Genomic DNA, 22,307 nt, shown 5'->3' with positions numbered 1-22,307 from the left:
TTTTTGTGGTGAAAGACAAAATCGCTAACTGACACCCCTTACTTCGAACCCACATGCCTCTCTACTCTACCTTCACTGTTACTCCCCCTACAACGGGTATTGGTCCAAATTACTACCAGCGAGGTTGAATTTACTCCAGTGAGGGTAACAGTACCGGTGCCATCTATTTATTATAACTATAAACGTACCAGGACATCATCCACAAAGGTTATTGGTCCACTGGCATTAGGCTCAACAGAAGAACTCTAGAATTGCACCCCTTGTGGTGGCTGATGACGAGATATGAAGCTTTTATCTTGGAATTGTTTGGGAATTGAGAGATTTTTGACAATTTGATTTCTGTCTCAACTCTCCCACATGGTTCATCAAGATATTATCTTTCTTATGAAAAACAAGAACAGTAGTTCAAGAATTGAGTCATTGATGAGTGGGCGGCTACACATGGATTCTTTACTTACAATGGAACATTCCTCTGACAGAATATTGGATACCAAATTAACTTATGGACAACATCATTCCTTCTATATGAGCTATGTATAGAGGGATCCAAATAAATCTGGAAGACAGAAGGTATGAGACATTGATTTCATTTGGTAACACTAGACAATCTAATTGGCTATTTTTTTTGGAGATTTTAATTCTCACCTTACATGACGAGAAGCAAGGAAGTTATTGTTCTAATAGTAGAGGCATGATTTATTTTCGATCCATGATAAATACTTGTGGATTTATAGACAAGTCATGGGTCAACATTTACTTGGACAACCTGAAGATTGGGTTCGACAAATATTAGAATTAGATTAGATGGAGGACTCTCTAATCAATCATAGAGGGTGGCTTTTGCTAATGCTGTAGTATTTGCAAAACCTATTATTGGATCAGATCACTCCCCTTTACTCATTGATACTGATGGAAGATGTTTTAAAGAACGACATCTGTTTCGATTTGAATCTATCTGGTTTTGTCATCATGACTGTCAGTCTATTGCAGCAGGTGCATGGTCTACCTTTCATTTAGGTTTGGCTTCTTCTGTTTTGCATCAGAAATTAGATGAGTGCAAAGTACATTAGGTGGAACAAGGAGGTATTTGGTAAGGTAAAACATAGAATTAAATCTTTAATGCAGGATATAGAGGCATTAAAGAGATGCTTTTGCTTGTTAAGAAAACAACACCCAGAAATGACGATTTGCAGAAGAAATACAAAAAACAAAGAAGAATACAAGCACACAAACACACAAGATTTATGTGGTTCACCCCTAAGATGGGAAGCTACATTCACGGCCGAGCAACAGAACGAGTTTCACTATGTCTTTGGAAATATTACAAACCCTCAGATTCCACTCACAAACTTCTCAAAAAGATAAGGGCACTTTACAGAAAAGTCCTAACCCGAGAAAGTACAAAAATGTCGTCAGACCTAAAACAATGCAAAATCGGACAAGGTCGAACCAAAACATATCGATTCGAACGTCTCGATGAGGCCAACACAAGAGGCAGTGATGTATCCCCATTTTAGGTCATCCGAGCTCGTTTCAAGGCCGAAAGGGCCCTCCAAAGATCTCAATTGCACTTTTTGGAATGTAATTAGGCTTCACCAATAGCAATGCCCATATGTAGATGGACTCTAATACCACTTAGTTTACATGGCCCAACAGAAGATGGAAAAGGAGCGGTGCAAGGATAGTCAGAGAAGGGATTGACAAGTCCTTCTGTTCACCATCATGGAGGAACTTGTTTCAGGATCCATGGGTCACTAATGAGCCTGCTTGTGGGTCAGACCACACCCCACTTGTTGTTATGACTTCTTTTCCCGTGCATATTGGAAAGAAACTCTTTCGTTTTCGGGTTTTGTTGGTTTTTTTTCCAGGCTTTGGGATATAGATGACACTTTATTATGTGCCTAACGGGGCTCAATCCAGTGTATGAGTGTTAAATTGGGCCAACCTAGTATTGGATAGATAAAATGACTTAATTTAATGTGTTCCATCAGCTCTGGAGCTTTTGACGTATCGATCAAATACCTAATGCAATTGCCAGAGAATAAGGGAGAATCTTGTGAAGAAGAACGCTAGCAAATCGATTTCTTGTGGGAGTTTGCAAGAGGATAGGGGAGATTTCTTTATCGAAAATCTAATTAATGCTGTCATCTTCTCAACGCTCAAACTACTCATTGAAATCATTCAATGTTATTCCATTGGAAAGAAATCGGATTTGTAGCTTTGGAAGATCAATAAGGTTATTTTATACACTAACCAAGATCGGTAAAAAGAACAATTTAAAGAATTTCTACATTGACACGGCACTAGTTTCTAATAAGTTTGGCTTTTCTCATTGTCCATCTCATCTCGTACATCCCATCTATATCCTCTAAAATACTATTAGGATGGCTGGCACAACTGCTACTGAGTCACTATTGCACCTTTTTCACATCCATTGCTTCACCAAAGCTTCTTGATTTCTTATTACCAAAAAAAAAAAAACAGTTTCTTGAATTCTTCATGGGTTAATGATGACTAGTTGACCTAGTGAAAAAATAAGTAAAATAGGCAGGATTGCACAAAAAAAAGAAAAAAAAAAGGCATGTATAGGCAGGAAGAGGAAGGCTACAAACCAAATCCACCATGAAGAATCAGAAATTTTTTTAAAGTTATTTGAAAGTGATCTATCAATATGTCATTATCACCTGAGAGTTAATCGTTTTTATGTGAACAATTATCTTCTGATCCACCACAATAATCATCATATCATACCACACTCATACATGTAAAATCCTCTTTATAGATGGTAATGGTCTGTAAGGTGTTATTTGTCCAATGGGGTTCGATCTAGTGTATGGATGCAAGATTGGATCAGCCTAGTATGAGATAGGTTAAAGGGCTTGATTTAACGTGTTTTATCAGCTTTAGAGCTTTTGACGTGTCGATCAAGTACTTAAGGCCATTACTTGACCCTATTCGATCTATTCCCACCCTACATAAGACCACCATTTTAGAGTTTAGAAGAAGCTCTCTATCCCATGATGTCAAGGTATCTCCTACATTCATTCCTGGCTTTTGGATTCTCGTAATCTAAAGTACGTTTAACAAAATATTATTTCAGGGCCCAGTTCGTTTATTTTTAAGCTTAACCTTAAGGCCCAAACCATTGAGGGCTTTGAGGTACCCTAATTGACATCTCTGAACCCCAACCTTGCCCTGCTCTTTGCAAATATTGCATCCTTCACTTGTGCAAACTTTCTCTTCTTATTAAGTTTTTTTTGGGTGGGTGTATTCTTCACACTGTTTCAAATTGTATACCTCGTGATATACCCAAATAAAACTACCCAATGGCATCACACCACGTCGCTGGATCGTTGTGAATCATTGATGATCAAGGGTCTAATGGACCCATACTAGCTCTAACAAGGATTCCTTTCATATGTACACCAATAACATGCCATATGAGAACGAGTCAATTCGCAATTATACTAATCCACTCTTACAAGGAAACTATAAGAATTGCATCCACGATTCCTATCAGTCAGGGATCACTCTCCTAAAAGAACTCTACCACTGATACTCCTACCATGAATAGAAGATTGGCAGATTGGGATACTCCTTCGCCACCTCTACTTGCCAAAAACATTATATGTACTCAGGTATAACCCCTCATAGATGGATCTGGATTATTAACAATTGTTGCTTAGAGAGATCTGACTTAGGCATTGGAAAACCCCCCATTGGTACAAACCGGCTCTCTTGTGCTTATTCTGCTCCTATATGCAGGCTACAACGCAAGGAGATAGTTCAGAGGAGATTTCTTGATGCAACACCTTGTTATCATGCACCATCAAGAAAACGTAACAGGACTCACTATGTAGGAATGATTGCTTCCTTCTTGTTTGATTGATTGATATCTCTGAAAAACCTCCTTGAAGTGTCTCTTTGTTTCCTTGCTTTCATGAAAGTATTTTTCTACCACCAACCCCCCTCCCCTAAAAAAAAATGAAATAGAACAGAAAACCAGGTAGTTGGAAAACCAGGTATTGATTTAGGCTCAAGTTCAGTCAAAAAACACGAAACTTGATTAGGAGTCATGAAGACTCGCATAGGTTTTAGAAATGACCGAACTAGGTCCAGTCAGTCCAAGTTTCTATTGACTCTGTGTTTTTGCCCGAGTCATCTAAAATTCACCGAGTCTAGTTTTTCTTTTCTCGGGTCATATACTATTGATACACCATAAGTTGTCTTCAACTAAACAAAATCCGAAAATTTTTTGTTTGTTATCTTTAATGTTGACCCCATTTTTCTTCTCACTTTCAAGCAATCATAGATTATAACTCCCTCCTCACTTGGAGAAGGAGAAAATAGAATATATTGAAAAATTAGAAAACTTTTGACTTGCCCTAATCAAGTTTGACTCGCCTAATGCATTAGGTTTTGAAAATGACGAGTGGAGTCGAAAAACCTGATTTTCTAACTATGGTATAGAGTAAACTAACCAAATACATGTATTGGAGATAAAATAATGTGCCATTAATGATTTGCCTTCATAATATTTTTTGATAAACAAAACTTTATTTAGAATTACGTATATTACACATCGATTCCGAATTACAAATTACAAGAAATCACGGAATGGAATTAGGCTAAATATTCTTATAAGTCAAGTGCCAAGCCCTCTGAGCAAGGGAACCAACCAAACTGCTTCCTTCCCTTGGAATAAAAGAAAAAGTACGTGATTCTAAATGACATTATAATTTATTGAAGATGCAGACCATCAACTTTTTCTTTCTGTTAGCACAAGAGAGTTGGATAGCTAGTGCCAGTCAAAGCCATAAATACATTTTGGGTATTACTTATTAATGGTGGAAATGACCCAGATTAACATTCTTACACTCCTCAAAGTCCCAAAACATCACTTCCCTCTCAAGGAAATGACAAAATTAACAAACTTACCCTCCTTTAAGAGGTGTTCGCTGACATACTCCATGAACCTACTGAATAAAGTATCAATTATAGCATCACCAAAGTGACTAGCGAGCAAGGATTCTGACACTGCTCTTATACACTTTGCCACTCTCTGCCCACTTATAAATCTATCGAACACAAACTCTTTGTTGTCATCATCATCACTTGCACCCCAATTGACATCAAAGATTTCTAGTTGATCAATATAAAATGATCCTTCTACACAAACTATACCTTCTATTTCTTTACTAGAAGGCATATAGATTGGCAAATTGAATGAATCTACTTTAGCTTCTTCAATAAGACCCTAAAAAAAAAAATTAAAAAAGTTTTTAATAATTTTGAATATTAAGAAAGATCAATTGTAATCACTAAGCATGTATACCTCAGAGACCAAGTCATTTAGTGACTTAGATAAGAGCTCCAAAACGTAACCCTCTTTGCCAAAGGGATCTTCACTTCTCCTGCCTAACATTATTATGACCATTCGCCCTCCTGATGTTATTTCCTTAGAGCGCAAACTAAGAAATAGGGAGAAATCCTTCTGAAATTGCACTAAGTATGCTTTGAGTACACTAGGAGGAGTCATCTTTGCCAAGTAAACATTCCCCTTGTTACTCTCAACTATTGGAGGAACCTACAATATGCATTATGGTTAAAAAAATATTGAAAAAAGAAACCTATAACAATGCAGAAAAGAAAGAAAATCGCAAACAATAATCATACAATCGAACATAAGAATTTACGTGGTTTGACAATATTGTCTTCGTCCACGGTGAGATGAGATCTGCTTCACTATCAATAGAGAATAGGGTTATAGTCGATCTACCACACACATCTCTCAGATTGCATTACAGGGTAAGAACCCCTGCTACAAATTTATAACAAAACCCTATATAGGAAATTTTCTGAAATACCCATATAGCCTTCAAAAAAATTTCCTTAAAGTCCCCTTCCAAATCAACTCACAAACCCATGTGACAGAATACAAAACATTATAATTGTAACAAAAAAACAAAAAATCAACACTTGCATGAATGGGCATGATAGTAGGGATATTATTAAATATGTGGTAGAGGAGGTGGAGAAATCATTTAAGTTTCAAACCTGAGAGAGCCAATGAAGGCTGTTAGAGGAATGAAAGAAGTCTATAGTAGTGCTTGGAAAGAGCCTCTCATAGAAAGAACCAGGTAACCCTGAGATGGAACATGGCCCAAACTTTTCACCCTTCTCCTTCTTTAGTTGTTCATAGAAGGCAGGTAAGGTCTTGAAAATGGTGTTGAAGTCATTACTTGGAAGATCGTTGAGGAACACTTGGAATTCTGGCATATTACAATTCACCTGATTACATGTTTCATCGATAGCCTCAATAATCTGTGTGATCACCAGTAAGGCGTTGGGCCCTGATGAGCTACCCAAATCTGCTATCCTTAAACATCGAGGTAAATTAGTGGAATACCAATCTGAAATTATCCGATTCACCAGTGGTTTTGCCTTGGTTATCCCTAGTTCCTGGAGGAAAAAAAAAAAACATAAATTCAATCTCTTAGATGAAATAAGAATGAAAGAATTTAGAGACAAGGGAAAGAGCGAGAGAGAGAGAGAGAGAGTACTTGAAATTTGGAGTTATTAGTATAGCTAGTTTCTCCATTCCCTCCATTCATGTGGAGACCTTGTTGAACTTCCATGGCTTCTCTGAGTTTTAGGACTCTTAAACATCAACTTTGCAAATAATGTGGTGGGAATTGTAAATCATGCTTGTATATCCAAGGGATTGCTACGCTGCTCATGATATCTGCACACCCCCACTAATTGTGGGGACTTTAACAATTTGTCAAATAAGAGGCCACAAATACAATGTCAAAGGGAACAAATGCATGAGTATCAACATAGATGTAATTTTTTATTTAATGAAGATAAGTGCAAGAGCGTTCTTTTTTTCCTTAAATTAAAAAATTGATCATAATGGAAAAGAAATGCGTACATCGCGGATCTTGTTAGATAAGATAAAAGAAAATAAAAATTAAAAAAAATTACACTGCCACCCCTTGTGATTTTAAAATATACATCATAACCCCTGAGTTTTGGGTATTTGTTACACTCCGTTAGAACATCCCTGTTAGTTGCTGACGTGCTGACCATTGATGCTTTAAAATGAGCCTCAGGCCATCTTCCAGCCCATCATCGACGACCTGCCTCGGGTTCCTGTTGTGGCGATCTGCTGAGGCCATCACCGACGACCTGCGACGAACTCAGACGATGGCTTACGGATAATGGCTTCCGTTGAAATCCTAATTTCTTCAGCCAAGAGATAACTGAGCATGCCAATCAGTCTTTTCAATAAACCATACAGCTCGATCTTCGCTGCTCTGATGAAATCCTAATTCTTCAACCAAGCCTCTATGCAGGGAAGACTGTGAGAATACAATGGTTTCTTCTTCTCTGGAAGCTTTTTAAGCCATTCTTCTTCTGCGGCTGACAACTCTGTCTCAGAGGATTTTGAGAAAACCGAACTTTCCTTTTGGAAGGAGCTAGGGTTTGAGGACACGCAATGGATTTCAAGAAACAGAAAGAGCCAAAAGTTGTAAACTGTAGGGCATATGCAGGAATTGGAGAGTGAAGCAATGGTGCGATGTTGGGGCCGATAAATTTAGAAGCAGAAATGGCGGGCATTATTACAAATTTATCTCCTTTGCGATACTTTATTATAGCTTTCTTTCTTTAATATAGCAGAGGCCAGAGAGTTCAAAGGCTACCCACTAAATTTTGAGGAAGATAACCTCATACGGATCCATGTCCTCCAACAGATTCAGGATTTGGATATCAAGGTCGTCTAAACCTTTGATCGTCTCAAAGGCGCTAAAAGCTTTTGCCCTGTCTGCAATTCTTTAAAAAATGCAAGCATGGAGGTCTTCTTGTCATGGGGGAAAAAAAAAACAAAAAACAAAAAAAAAATAAGACATTAAAATCTTTTCCTCTCTTTTTTTCTTTTCAACTCGTTCTTTACTTGGGGAAATGGGTTCTTCTTTTTCTTTTCTTTTACTTTAACAAGAAAAGAACAACAACAACATCCATTAACTTTGAACAGAATTGCAGAGCAGAGAGATTTTCTCGCTATAAAAGCGAATCGACAATTTTTTTTTCTTATTTTTTGAGGGTTTGACGAGAGATTGATTTTTATTTTCCCACAGCTTCCCGCCAGATAAGTGAGCCTCTGAACCATTTTCAAGAAGTGGGGGAAGAAGGTTGTAGCAGTGGTGGGGCAGTGGTTGAAGCGGTGGTGGGGAGGTGGTTGAAGAAGAAGAAAGAAGAAGAGGAACAAATAGTGGTGGGTCTCATTTTTTTATGTTAGAAAATAAAAAATTAAAATAAGATTATTTTAATTAAAGGGAAAAATTGTCATTTAAAAATTTACATCTTAAAGTTGCTGCATGTATATTTTGAAAACCTAGGGGATTGCTTGTATTTAATACAAACCTCAGGGGGTGGCAACGTATTTTTCCGTAAAAATTATTTTCACAATTAATTACCTGGAGGCGGAGACTATTGGTTTGTTTAAGCACAAAGACCAAGTCATTCTTTTTTAATTAAGAAGATTGGAATATTTTAGATGTCAATTTTCATGTGGTTAGAATTTATATTTTAACTATAAATGCAGGTTTATAAAAAATATAAAATAAGAGAAAGTGGTAACATGCTATCTATAGTTGTATCTTAAACGTCAAGTCAATGATGAAAAGATAGAAAAATACAAATGCATTTTCTAAACCGATAATTGACAATGATAGAAAGATAGAAAAAAAATTGTGTTTTCAAAACCAATTATTGAGAGATGTGTCAATCGAAGAGAGGGAGAGAGTGTCATTATTGTGTAAGACTAAGGGTGTCAAAACCTAGCCCAAACCGTTAAGATCGATTGAAATCGATCGAAAAAACTCGAGATCAAACCACACCGATCCTTATTGGATTGGTTTTGGATTGGGGTATGATGGGATCGGTTGAAAATCGAACCGTACCGAATCGATCGATAACAAACCAAAAATCGAATCGAATGAAACCGATAAGAAAATAATGAGTATAAGGTTATGAATCATTGAATTGATTCCAATATTAGTGAACAAATTTATGGTTGTAAGGGAAATTGTTACAAATCAATGAGTCTGAAGTTATGAAAATAGGGAAATTGATTTGTAACAATGTTTCTTCCATTGATCTCCTTTTTAAGTGTGGGACTAATGAAATATTTTATGTACTTGAAAAGAGAGAGAAGAAAATAGGCACAAATCGAATCCAACTTTGTTTAAAAAAACCCGGTACCGAATCGAATCCAAATTGATATCAACCCGTTATCATAAATCGAAATCGATACGAAACCAAACCAAGCCGAAACCAAAAAGTTCTTATTGGATTGGTCTCGATTTTTCTAAAAGCCACATCAAAATCGAAAAACCCGAATTGAACCGACACATTGACACCCCTATGTAAGCGACATGTATTGTGAGTAGCATGTCCTTCCAAATGCGACTATTAAATTCAATGGTAGATTAGGTATCTTAGAAAAATGGTGAAGGAAAGCTGGACTTAGATGAGGATCACTCCATGAACCCAATAATCTAATTCATGTAAACACTTGCCCACGTTCTTTGTTATTCAGAATCCTTTCGAACATGGGTTTTCCAATCACATCGGAATAATTGGCTAAGAATCAGCTGGACTTAGTCAGATCACCTTGTCTCGTTCAGTCTAACTCAGTTGAATTCAAAATGCATAGACTCGGACTTTTGACCATCCGTTTCTATCTTTGTCTTGTGTAACGATAATCGGGACCTTCCACCCCCTAGCGGATACAATTCACTCTCTATCCATAATTGTTAGATCTTGATTCTATTTTCCTCATATTCTAAAACTTGTTGAATCTTCAAAAGCCCTCAAAATCATTATTTATTTAATTTTTTATTATTAAGTATTTGAATTTTTTCTGAAAAGATTATTATAGGAGTATTTAGATATTTTTCCAAGTGTCCCTAAACGGATACGGAAGCAGATCGAATTCAGATTTTTGAATATTCATTTACATCCCTACCTTTAAGTACCACCACAATTGTGAGTGCAGGGAATGTTCATGTACGTGAATGTACGGATAACTCACAACTATTCAGATGAAATCCACTCTATGAAAATGTTCCATCTGAACTAGCACGGTAGCCTGCCTCAGATGCCAACGCCTCCATTGTCCTTTTCACTACCACTCTCTCCGTCTCCCTCCCTTGCTTTTTGGTTTAAGCAACAAGATAATTCACCATTCTTTTGTTGTCATGTAAGAAAACAAGTTCTTCTTCCTCACTGATGATTGTAATATCTCTATCTTTTTTCCTTCTTAAATCTTCAGAACTTTTTTTCTGGTCAATTGGATTCATTGTTTTGTACATGTATCTCGTGTTTTGGTATCTCTTATTGAAGTTTGGCTATCAATCTATTTGATGAATCTGATATGCTTATATTATTTCCTTGATGATGGATTTTAGATCTTTTTCTTTATGTGGATTTTCGGTTTCTTTCTCTAAGGGCCCGTTTGTTTGCTGGATAAAAGTGGAATAGGTAAATAGGTATCGGAAAAGTGTACTATTTTCCCACAAAATACAAAGGATGTGTGTATTTGGATACATGAGATGGAAAACTTCCAGATAAACTCATTAAATATATTTATCTTGTCTGGTTAGGTGGCACCCTTCTTTTTCTCACTTCAATTTTGATAGGACTTTGATACTATTCATGAAAAAGTTATTTTTAAGTTTATCTCTTTCTCTTCCTATTTCCTTTCTTTTTCAAAGAATCTCACCCCATGTTCATTTTCTCTCTCTCCCACTAAATCCCACCCCAGTATAAAATGCATTCCATTATTTCCTTTCCTTTTCTTGTCAATCCGACTCCCAACATGTGAGACCCACCCTCACAAGTTTCCCACCCCATTTATCCAGCAAAAAACACAAGCCCTAATAGAATTAATGGGTGTCTCGGCAAGGTTAGGGTGTAAGGTTTGGAGTTGGATTAGTTGTTTTGGTCGGGAAAGAATAACAAACGTTTGTTTTTTGTTTTTTTTTTTTTTGGTTAAAAGAGATTGACCGACTGTTTATCCACTAAAAAGAAGGGAAAATGTAAATTTGCATAATTGAATTGGTCAATGATATTTTAAGGACAGTTTTCCTCCACCCATGGAGGACGGTTCTACCACCATCCTAAGGTTGTACGTTCCAAAATACCCTCCCGATAGCCATTTTCGCCCTCGGGGAAACTCGGTCGATATTTTATTAGGAAATTATCAGTGCCACCCCAGACATTTGTCTATATTTTAAAGCACACCCACTAACTACCATAATATCAACAGTTACCCATTTTTGAACTATGTTAACCTTTAAAATTCCTTTGACCAAAATACCCTTTACACTGGTGTTGGGTACAATATCATGTGTGCTTGTGTCGTTCTTGAACTAGTTCTTCTGGTACAGAACAGAGCCACTCACCATCACCGCCATATTTGCTCAGATCGCAATGGTTCCCCTGGGCCATTTCATGGCATCCATGATTACCGACAAGGTCTTCGTCAATGAAAATCACTGGGAGTTCACTCTCAATCCAGGGGCCCAGGGCCTTTCAATGTCAAAGAACATGTCCTCATTACCATCTTTTTGCTAATTCGTCTTCGTTCTCCCCATCAAGGTTCAAAATCCAGGTATCGGATTCGGTATCGGTCATTGTCGAAATCTTTCCAGATCGGGATTGGATCTGTACAAATCGGTCAAGATCGGTCAAAAAGCCCCCAAAATCGGTTTTTATGGATCGGGTCATGTATCGGCCAAAGTTAGTGGATGTTTTGATATCGGGATTGGATCGGCCGATATTATCCGGATCGGATCGATCAATATCGGTCAGTATCGATCAATATCGGTCTAGATAATATAAAAAAAAAAAATAATCAGTCGGATCGGCCGATCCAACCGAGTTGACCGATCAAAAAAACGATCCAGTCAAACCTTTTCGTGTCTGTCAAATATCGGGATCGGCCTCAACCAATACTGATCCGATCCGATGAATATCGGCTGATCCGATCCGAGATTACGAACATGTTCAAGTGTTGTTCCAACTCCAATGGAACCCAATGCCCTGTGACTCTTTGAACTGTGAGTCATCGGACCTCGCTGAAAATTATGCATTTTGATCCCAACTTCAACAAAATGTAGAAAAATGGATCATTGGTATTCTCTGTGAAACATTAAAGAAGCAATAAATTTGAAATAGTCCAGACCTTGGAAGCCCTTGCCGATGGATTTTCAACAATATCACCTTGTTTGAAGATTTCATCAAAGACGAGACTCTGATTGGACTTCAAGCCCTCAACAGAGACAAGACGAAATTCCTGGAGAATCCTCAACAATGGCATATATACATATAATCCCAGAACCTGAATTAGCAAAGATTTATAGTTGATCAATATAAAACGATCCTTCTGCACAAACTATACCTTCTATTTCTTTACTAGAAGGCATATAGATTGGCAAATTGAATGAATCCACTTTAGCTTCTTCAATAAGACCCTAAAACAAATTTAGAAAGTTTTTAATAATTTTGAATATTAAGAAAGATCAATTGTAATCACTAAGCATGTATACCTCTGAGACCAAGTCATTTAGTGACTTAGATAAGAGCTCCAAAACGTAACCCTCTTTGCCAAAGGGATCTTCACTTCTCCTGCCTAACATTATTATAACCATTCGCCCTCCAGATGTTATTTCCTTAGAGCGCAAACTAAGAAATAGGGAGAAATCCTTTTGAAATTGCACTAAGTATGCTTTGAGTACACTAGGAGGAGTCGTGTTTGCCAAGTAAACATTCCCCTTGTTACTCTCAACTATTGGAGGAACCAGCTACAATATGCATTATGGTTAAAAAAATGTTGAAAAAAGAAACCTATAACGATGCAGAAAAGAAAGAAAATCGCAAACAACAATCACACAATCAAACATAAGAATTTACGTGGTTCGGCAAGATTGTCTATGTCCACGGAGAGATGAGATCTGCTTCACTATCAATGGAGAATAGGGTTATAATCGATCTGCCTCATACATCTCTCAGATTGCATTACAGGAAAAGAACCCCCGCTACAAATTTATAACAATACCCTATGTAGGAAATTTGCTGAAATACCCATATAGACCTCAAAAAAATTTCCTTAAAGACCCTTCCGAATCAACTCACAAACCCAAGTGACAGAATACAAAACATCAAACCTGTAACACAAAAAAAATAAAAAAAGTCAGCACTTGTATGAATAGGCATATGATAGTAAGGATATTATTAAGTACGTATGTGGTAGAGGAGGTGGAGAAATCATTTAAGTTTAAAACCTGAGAGAGCCAATGAAGGCTAAAAGAGGAATGAAAGAAGTCTATAGTAGTGGTTGGAAAGAGCCTCTCATAGAAAGAACCAGGTAACCCTGAGATGGAACATGGCCCAAACTTTTCACCCTTCTCCTTCTTTAGTTGTTCATAGAAGGCAGGTAAGGTCTTGAAAACGGTGTTGAAGTCATTACTTGGAAGATGGTTGGGAAACACTTGGAATTCAGGCATATTACAATTTAACTGATTACATGTTTCGTCGATAGCCTCAATGATCTCTGTGATCACCATTAAGGTGTTGGGCCCTGATGAGCAACCCAAATCTGCTATCCTTAAACATCGAGGTAAGTAAGTTGGTGGAATACCAGTCTAAAATTATCCGATTCACCAGTGGTTTTGCCTTGGTTATCCCTAGTTTTTGGAAGAAAATAAAAACCATGTTGAATCTCTTAGATGAAATTAAAATGAAAGAATTTAGAGAGAAGGGAGAGAGAGAGAAAGAGAGAGAGAGAGAGAGAGAGTACTTGAAATTTGGAGTTACTAGTATAGCTAGTTTCTCCATCTCCTCCATTCATGTGGAGAACTTATTGAACTTCCATGGCTTCTCTAAGTTTTAGGACTCTTAAAGCATCCACTTTGCAAATAGTGTGGTGGGAATTGTGAATCGTGCTTGTATATATAGCCAAGGAATTGGTACGCTGCTCATGATATCTGCACAACCCCACCAATTGAGGGGAGTTGACAATTTGTCAAATAAGAAGCCACGAGTGCAATGTCAAAGAGAACACATGCATTGGTCTTTGTATTGTGAAAATAATTTTTATTTTCTTTTATCCAGGTTGGAGCACCACTGTCCAGCACTAAAGAAGGCTTTGTAATATGGTAGAAGTGAGAGTGACCACACAACTTTTGGTGATAAACGTTCAATCAAATCGATAGCCCCATATTATCCATCAAAGTTGGCGTCAGAAATCGAGAATTCCCACATCTTTCAATTCTTTTCCCAAAAAACAATGGTGAAAAGGAAGAAGATCCCTATGTATGTATCCTGCTCTGCTCTGCTCTGCTCTGATCAAGTATAATTTTTTATTCTCGATGCAGTAGAAAGTAAAGGGGAAGACTAAAGTGGAAACTAAAAAGAAAGTACTCATCCATGCTTCGATAGTATTCCTATTCCATGTGCTCTGGCTTACCACCTTATTTACCAATAAAAACTCTTGTGTGTACCCCCACTGCATGTTTTTCATAATACATGATCCAACGGTGAAAACTGATGGTACAAACCATGTTCCCTGCGTGCGCGTGTATAGAGACAGAGTGAAAGACACCAAAGGGTGCAAAGATCCAAATAGAAGCTCACAGGGTATCGACTTTATGATGAGATCCCAGTATTCGACCGGAGAGTGGAAGAGGATTTGACAGCTTTTTCTTTTTCTTTTTCTTTGTCTTTTTCTTTTTCTTTTTCTTTCCTTTCCAATGAGATAGAGATAGAGACAGATCCCACTTCTTTTTGTTTTTTTTTTCTTTGATGAAAAGTAAAAAAACTTCCATTAAAGAAAGAATTACATCACCCTGGTCTGGTTGCAGTGTATACGTTGTGCTAATTGAATGTCATGTCTTGGTTTTCTAATGATACAAACATTAGCAAAACTTAAGTAGTATAGTGTCTTTATATCAAATAAAATGGGTGATCTGAGTGGTTGTTTAACCAATGAATCAAATTTAGAGAGTCCGTCCATATCTCTATGTTGGCGAGAAGATTCCAGATTAACACCAGACCACCCCCAGTGCAAAGAATATTGGAAGTTTCATAGAGAAAACCACCACCAGAATGGTGGAAGCTCAACATCGATGGCTCATTGTTGGGAAATCCTGGACATTCTGACGCAGGTGGAGTCATCCAAAACCATCTCGGAGCTGCGGTAAGGTGTTACGCATCATATGAGGGTGTAGGAACAAATTACTTTGCAGAATTATCTGCATTCTTCACAGGCCTTAAGGAAGCTTAAGAGCTGCAAATACAGAAATTATGGATTGAGTCGGACTCTACAGCTGTAGTAAACGCAGTACTCACAGGAAATACATCGTGGATTTTTCGACAACAATGGTGGGCAACATTGAAATACTTAGACACCATTCACTAGCAGATCACACATTGCTATCGGGAAGGAAACTCGATTGCATATGCATTAGCCAACCATGCAGCGAAGAAAAAAAGAACAAACAAGTGGAGCGACACCCCCTCTTTCATTGCAAGTAAAATAGCGTGGGAAACAATGAATTGTCCTTACTACGGATTCACCTAGAGGTTAATCACCTTCAACGGTTGACTAACTGTGGAACTGGTCTTTTGTGAATGTAATGAAAGGCAAGCCCACCTAGAAGGTTCTTGATTGTATCATATTTTCTTTTTATTAATACAAACCTTGCAGACCATTAGCAAATAGATTCTCTGTTCGAGTCCTCTGGCTTCTGCTTCCTGCGTTGTACTTATCCATCCAAAGACCATTGTCGAGGCCCACCCCCTAATTGATGTACTGTGGTCAAACCTGCCATCTGTAATGATTAGACATTTGTCTGAGGTTTGAAGCTGATGATAGTAACCCAGGGAAGATGGTTTTTCAAGCTGATCTAATTCGGACATGTCTTCCCTTAGACAATTGAATATTTTCAGTTCATTTTCCCATCGTTGAATATTCTTTATCATGGATAGTGGTTCTAGTTTCATGCCTTGAAAAGTCATTTGATTTCTTACTTTTCCTTTTTTTGGGGGCTGAAATGTCAGCCTTCTTCTCTATTTTTTTTATTGGGCATATGTTCTCTGTGCTGGCACAGCCTATGCATGCCTAAAACACATGGGCTTTCCATTTAAGGAGGCAAGGTGGTCATTTCGCCCACCCCCATGTGTCTAGGCACAGAGAACATTTGACATTTTTATTTTTTATTTTTAAGACAACATTACTTGGGCAGATGCGGTGCGCTACCCTTGTGTCCTTACACATAGACGCATGAAATGATCACCATATTCTCTTAAAATTGTCGTCTTTTTATAAGGGCATGACGGTCATTTTGTATGCCCCTGTGAGCCCAATTAGCGTTCTTTCTCAAGGGAAGGGATTAAGGGGAGGGTGGTTTTGATATTTCAAGATGGCTTTGTTTCTATCTAAGGGTTTCAAGTACTATCATGCACCATATACGTTCAAACAAAACTTTTTTTTTAATCAATGTTGTATTCATTTGATTCTTAATTATTTAAAGAATCCTTTACCCAAAAAAAAAAAAAAACTATTTAAAGAATCGTTTAATTAATTATTGGGAGAAAGAATGCTACAAGTCACATGTGTGTGCCCCTACGCCCTAGGACCACAAGAAGTGACCACCACACACCCATGGAAAGGCAGAAAAACCTGAAGACACGGTGGTCATTTGACAAATGTGTCTGGGCGGAGAAGTTATGCATCGCACAGGACCATATAGGTTTCCCTTGGCCCCGTTTATTTAGAGGGGACTTAGGTGAGGTGGGAGAATTAGAGTAAAAAAATACTGATGTGATATTTCAAAATCTACCTCAATCTTGTTTGGTTAGTTTGAGGTGGTAAACTTACAAATGCTCAGGGAACATCATTAATTGGTTTGTCTACTGATGTAACACTTCAAAATATCACTCCTTAGCTATCTAGGACTTTGGTTACTTTTCATAAGAAAAATAACTTTATCTCAACTTTACTTCAACATTTTCACCTCAACAAAATTCCACCAATACGTGGATTTCATCTTCCCAACAATCCCACCCCACCTTCTCCTCTAAACAAATGGGACCTTAATTATTGATCGTTATATTAAATACTGACCCAAAGTTTAAAGTCTGGCATACCAGCATAACTATATTGGCATCACTGGGTGTGTCGGACCCTACACCCCTTTGTACCTCATAAGAACCTACCTCAAAGGCCTAAAATCAATAGTAAACAAATATTACAAAACAGCCCTTTGTAGTCTTTTTTTTAATTTTTTTATTTTAGTATTCCATATAAACTCGTCGTCCTCAAGTCCTTGGGACCCATCATTGATTTCAATTTCCGTATAGATTTGGATGGATTTGTATGGGGATTCTGGTGTGGTGTGTGGGTCCCACGAAAGACAAGTCCTTAAAAATGTCAGCCATTTTATGTATCTGCTAAGTATAAGGTTCTCTAATTTTGCATTTTTTGTTGCTACATTCCAATTTCATTTCAGTGTATATTAAATTCAGTGTGCCCCCTTACCCGACAGTCGTTGGATTGTAATAAGTGGTGGAACCCACCATTAATTACTCTTATCCTAGCGAAGCAAAGACAGTTGATCTGTCACTCTTAAGGTTATGTTTGTTTGTCAATAATAAAAAAAAAAAAAAGAGAATTCAGAAGATTCTTCTATCATTTTCATATCGTCTTTTCTAGCTGTTTGGAATGCGCCCCCCCCCCCCCCCCTCCTCCTCCCAATACATAGGAAAGTCCAATTTTAAAATTTGAAACGACATCAAGAGTGATAGGTAGCAGTTTTCTGTCCAGGAGTGTGGCCTACTCCAGCATTCCCATCTGTCTATCTCTCCCCTCCTTAAAATAAGAGGGCAGACATGTCTTTTCAAATGGGGAGAAGAGAGATAGACCCATGGGAGTGCTCGCCTAGGCCACACTGCCGGACAAAAAACTTTCTCCCAATTTTCTATCACTACCATGAGAATGAAAAAATTGGTAGAGAGAGAGAAAAAGCAAGCAATGGAGATATAGTTTGTTAGGATCAATAGATCCCAAGAGGGAGTGAATTGGGATATAAAAAATTTGAAGAATAAAAGTACAAAGTTCAAAACTTGCATAATGATAAATGTCGAAGCAAGATAGTTTTTAAACACTCACTCCCACACTTTCTTTCGTTTTTTTAAATAGAAAGATTCTCCATTGATCAGAAAAGAAAACACTCACCCCCACACTTAAGAAAACAATTAGTGGGGGAGGGAGAAAAAGGAAGAGAGAGTACATGATAATTTTAGAGTGGTTCAGATAACTCCCTACGTTCACTATCAAGGCTCCTTGAGCTTTTGGATTTTCACTACCTCGATTGCTTTCCAAAGTAGCAATCAAACTCCACATTGTAGTATTTACATGGCTCACTACAAACCCAATAACAGTTTTCTTAGGCTCATACCAAAACTCGACAAATGTCACATTCATAACTCTTCATGCGAGACAACTGCTCACAATGAACGTACAACAATTTCAACAAAGTGAAGAAGAAAAGATAAACCTCTAGGAAAGGTAGATAGCGATTTAAAGTTCGAATATCTCACAAAACAATAAAGCCCAAGGGTAATATATAACTGAATTAAAGCTCAATAAACAATGTTGTTTTCAAAATTATTTAGATAGTCTAACAGTTCCTCTCTATTTAGTCTTTATGTGTGAGTGAAACGAAAAAAATTTTGTTGCTACACTTGTATCAGGGATGTTCCTGTTACAAGGCTAACAATCAAGGAAATAGAATAATTCACTTTCCCTTTGGGTTCATAAATACCCTCTTAAGTTATAGTATTTTCTAACATACCCTTTTAAGATCCCATTTCCTTGGCTGCCAGCCTTATAGTAGGAACATTACTGCTACAGGTGTAGCAGCAAAATTTTGTTCGAGCGAAACACCAAGTGAACGACGATGATAAGTAGCGGATGTTTGCTAAACTTCAATGGCAAAAAATCTAGTCGTTGACACTCTGATGGTTAAATTTCTAACCATTGAGATTCAAGTTATGTAGGTGCATCCGTGCAGTTGTGCGGATGTCAGGTAAGCCCATCAACATCTTCCACTTTTGACTGGCTGAGAACTTAAGACATGTTTGAGAGTCAAGCTTACTATTTTTACGTTCACTAGATTTGTCGAGCTTACTATTTAGATTTTTTTGTAATCGAATCAAACCGAACCAAATAGTGTAAATCGAAACCATGAAACCGACTAATAAATGGTTCGATTATGGTTTTAAAATTGAGACCGCTTTATTAAACGTTTAAACAAACCGGACCGTTTAACACTGTAAAAAGTACATATATAAATGTGCCAAAATCAAACAAAAGCCGTTTATAGAAACTGAACTAAACCATTTAAAACGAAATCGTGAAATCATTTAATAAATGGTTTGATTATGGTTTCAAAATTAAGACCGTTTAATTAAATGATTTAAACTGAATCACACCGTTTAACCGAAACCGAACTGTTTAAAACCCTTACAAAAACCTATGCTAATAGTGTCTTTTTCTTGTTCATGACGCTTCAAAGACAAGTTTTCATTGCGATCTAGACTTGAAGGCTCTCTAGTTCATGTGCATGAGACAAATATTCTCTTTTGCTCCGCAATGCTTGTATGCTCTTTAACATGTAATCTTCTTTGATGTCATTATAGTATGGATTGATTAGACTTTTCATAATCAATACACATGTTATTAATTCCAATATTGTGACCTAAGTTGTTTCATCACCAAACATAGATGCATGAATCCTTTGATCTAACATGGGTAGCATATCGATGGAGAACGACCATACTGGAAAAATCTCTCTTTCTTCGGTTTGTTTGAGTAGACAGTGGTTCTACTACCTCCATCTGAGATCTTAGTGGGAATCGTTATCACCTCCAATTAGCTGTCCGCTCCAATTCCCTCCAATTCCTCACATAAGAGCGAAAATGACCACCCTACCCCCTGTCCGAACACACTGCCCAAGGTGGGGTAGGGTGGTCATTTCTGCTCTTATGTGAGGAATTGGAAGGAATTGAAGCGGACAGTGAATGGGAGGTGATAAAAATAATCTTAGCGATGGGGAACAATTCACTCCCGCCAGTAAGAATAGGATTAGGAATGGGTTCATTTTGCCAACGTTCCGTGGTGGCATGGTGACATTGCCAGATTTTTTATTTTTTTATTTTTTTATTTTTTGGGTTTTTAACAGATGCCACCTTGAAAATGCTCATTTATTTAAATGCCCTCCTACAATTTTTCTAATTGCGAACTCCCCCTTATTTTCAAAATACTGTAGCATTTTGGTCTTTGCCGTTAATTTGAGACATTTGACATTAATTTTAAGGAATCTAATGACCAAAATGTCCCTCTGATTAAAACCCATCAAAATTAAAAAATAAAATGATTAAATTGCCCTCGTCTTCCCCAAACGTTTAGGGTTTGAAACTGAAATAGTTTTCTCCAAATCGGTTAGGATTTGAACCCATCTGGAGGGAGGGAGGGAGGGAACGAATCAGGCAACATTACGCAACATTTACTCAGTAGCAAAAATGAATTCACAAGTCAAATACCAAATGCGGCCAAAAGAGGGGGAAGTTTGTGATACATAGACAGAAAACGAATTTCACAAATTAGCATTGTTTCAACGCTATTATCAATAATCGAAAATTGAAAATCATATAAAAGTAATTACATCGATTTTGAAAATAAAACTCCTTAGATAAGGAGAAAGTTGAGAATGAAATACATTTCGAGATATCTCCTCGGCTGCAACTGCAGCTGCTTTTTGAAGATCTGACAAAACAGAGAAGATGAAGTATCTGAGCTTGGCAATAAGATTTAGAAGGAAATGACCTCCACTTATATGGCAGTGAACATGGAGAGACATCTTTCCCTTAACTTTTTTCCACTCTGCAACCACTTAATCCCTCTGTAACCTGTTATACCAACCTTGTAGCTGCAAACAGAGCACCGAATTTTTTTTCTTTTTTGAAGATCCCCTGTTTTTCCCCATGAAATTAATTAAATCATTCTGAAGAATACCCAATAACCATAAATGGAATTGAGAGATACATGAGCACTGTTGATCGATTGAGAGATAGCGAGGATGATTTTAGAGGTAATGTCACTGTGGGTGAGCGTATAAGTCCTCGGAAGATTTCCTGGGTGGTTTTTTTTCATCTACTCCTAAGAACAGTACCTTCACCTTCAATGCTTCAAAGATCGCTAGCCCAAAGAGCCGTGCAACCTGATCAAAGTAAAACCCCTCAAGAAATTAATTAAAACTTCAAGGAGAAACAAATAAACAACAGCAATATCTTCCATCTCTAATGGAAACAACCCCAAACAAGATCCTTCAAAATCAATATTTTCCTTGCTTGCATCGAAGGAATCAAGCCATGGCCCTCCACTGTGTAATAAACCACATCACAATCTTTCATCTGCACCTCCCCTTATTCATATTTTTGCTTTTCAGATGGATTCAAAACCCGATCGATTTGGGAAAAAAAATTTCTGTTTCAAACCTTAAACGTTTGGGGAAGATGAGGGCAATTTGGTCATTTTATTTTTTAATTTTGATGGATTTTAATCAGAGGGTCATTTTGGTTATTAGATTCCTTAAAACTAACGTAACGTCCCACAAATTAACGGCAAAGATCAAAGTGCAACATTGTTTTGAAAGTAAGGGAGAGTTTGCAATTAGAAAAATTGTAGAAAGGCATTTGAACAAATGAGCATTTTCAAGGGGGCATTTGTTTAAAAACCCTTTTTTTTGGGGTAGAATTGCAAGATCATTGTAGTGGTTCTTCCACCCCACTAGCCTTAGCTTGATTGCTTATCGATCCTAGCTTTATCTTAGGGAAAATCTCCTCTATTTGAGAGCATGGCCTACATCAGCGCTCCCTATATCTCTCTCATCCTCCAATAAAGGGAAGGTATGTCATTTCATAGAAGAAGATAGCGAGCAATTTTCATCCTCTCGGGTGTGGTGCACTACTCAGTAAACACATTTAAAGTGCATTCGACGGTAACCACTACACTTGAAAGGATAACAATCCAAAAACATGTACTTGGTTACCATTGGATACACTTTAAAGATGTATTAGACGATGCACCACACTTGAGAGGATAAAATTTGATACTGAGAGACATATGAAAGGAATGAGATAGGCAACACTCCTCCACATAAAAACATTTTACCTTT

The 22,307-nt window shown here is 37.4% G+C and overlaps 2 protein-coding genes across 2 annotated transcripts; both read right to left on the bottom strand.

Annotated features, from left to right (window-relative positions):
- Positions 1-4,876: 4,876 nt before the first annotated feature.
- On the bottom strand, positions 4,877-18,543 carry LOC122646864 (probable jasmonic acid carboxyl methyltransferase 2). Its single transcript, XM_043840486.1, has 5 exons — positions 18,539-18,543; positions 6,564-6,645; positions 6,058-6,462; positions 5,336-5,587; positions 4,877-5,257 (listed from the first exon to the last, which is right to left on the bottom strand). The coding sequence occupies exons 2-5, from the start codon at positions 6,636-6,638 to the stop codon at positions 4,898-4,900; spliced, it is 1,092 nt and encodes a 363-aa protein (XP_043696421.1). The 5' UTR covers positions 6,639-6,645; positions 18,539-18,543; the 3' UTR covers positions 4,877-4,897.
- Positions 12,426-15,852, bottom strand: LOC122645090 (S-adenosyl-L-methionine:benzoic acid/salicylic acid carboxyl methyltransferase 3-like). The gene is made up of 4 exons (XM_043838436.1): positions 15,769-15,852; positions 13,353-13,712; positions 12,618-12,869; positions 12,426-12,542 (listed from the first exon to the last, which is right to left on the bottom strand). Exons 1-4 carry the CDS (start codon positions 15,850-15,852, stop codon positions 12,426-12,428), a joined length of 813 nt encoding a protein of 270 aa, XP_043694371.1.
- Positions 18,544-22,307: the final 3,764 nt, after the last annotated feature.

This window comes from Telopea speciosissima, chromosome 11, assembly GCF_018873765.1.
Source record: "Telopea speciosissima isolate NSW1024214 ecotype Mountain lineage chromosome 11, Tspe_v1, whole genome shotgun sequence".
Lineage (NCBI taxonomy): Eukaryota > Viridiplantae > Streptophyta > Magnoliopsida > Proteales > Proteaceae > Telopea > Telopea speciosissima.
This window is presented reverse-complemented; position numbering and strand designations above follow the sequence as displayed.

Coding starts and splice junctions, on each gene's coding strand:
- LOC122646864 (XM_043840486.1), bottom strand. CDS start 6,638: ATGGAAGTTCAACAAGGTCTCCACATGAATGGAGGGAATGGAGAAACT. Junction 5,588..6,057: donor GCCTTCATTGGCTCTCTCAG/GTTTGAAACTTA, acceptor TGCATATTGTAG/GTTCCTCCAATAGTTGAGAG. Junction 5,258..5,335: donor TAAATGACTTGGTCTCTGAG/GTATACATGCTT, acceptor TTTTTTTTTTAG/GGTCTTATTGAAGAAGCTAA.
- LOC122645090 (XM_043838436.1), bottom strand. CDS start 15,852: ATGGTCTTTGGATGGATAAGTACAACGCAGGAAGCAGAAGCCAGAGGA. Junction 13,713..15,768: donor ATTTGCTAATGGTCTGCAAG/GTTTGTATTAAT, acceptor GGATAATTTTAG/ACTGGTATTCCACCAACTTA. Junction 12,870..13,352: donor GCCTTCATTGGCTCTCTCAG/GTTTTAAACTTA, acceptor ATATTGTAGCTG/GTTCCTCCAATAGTTGAGAG.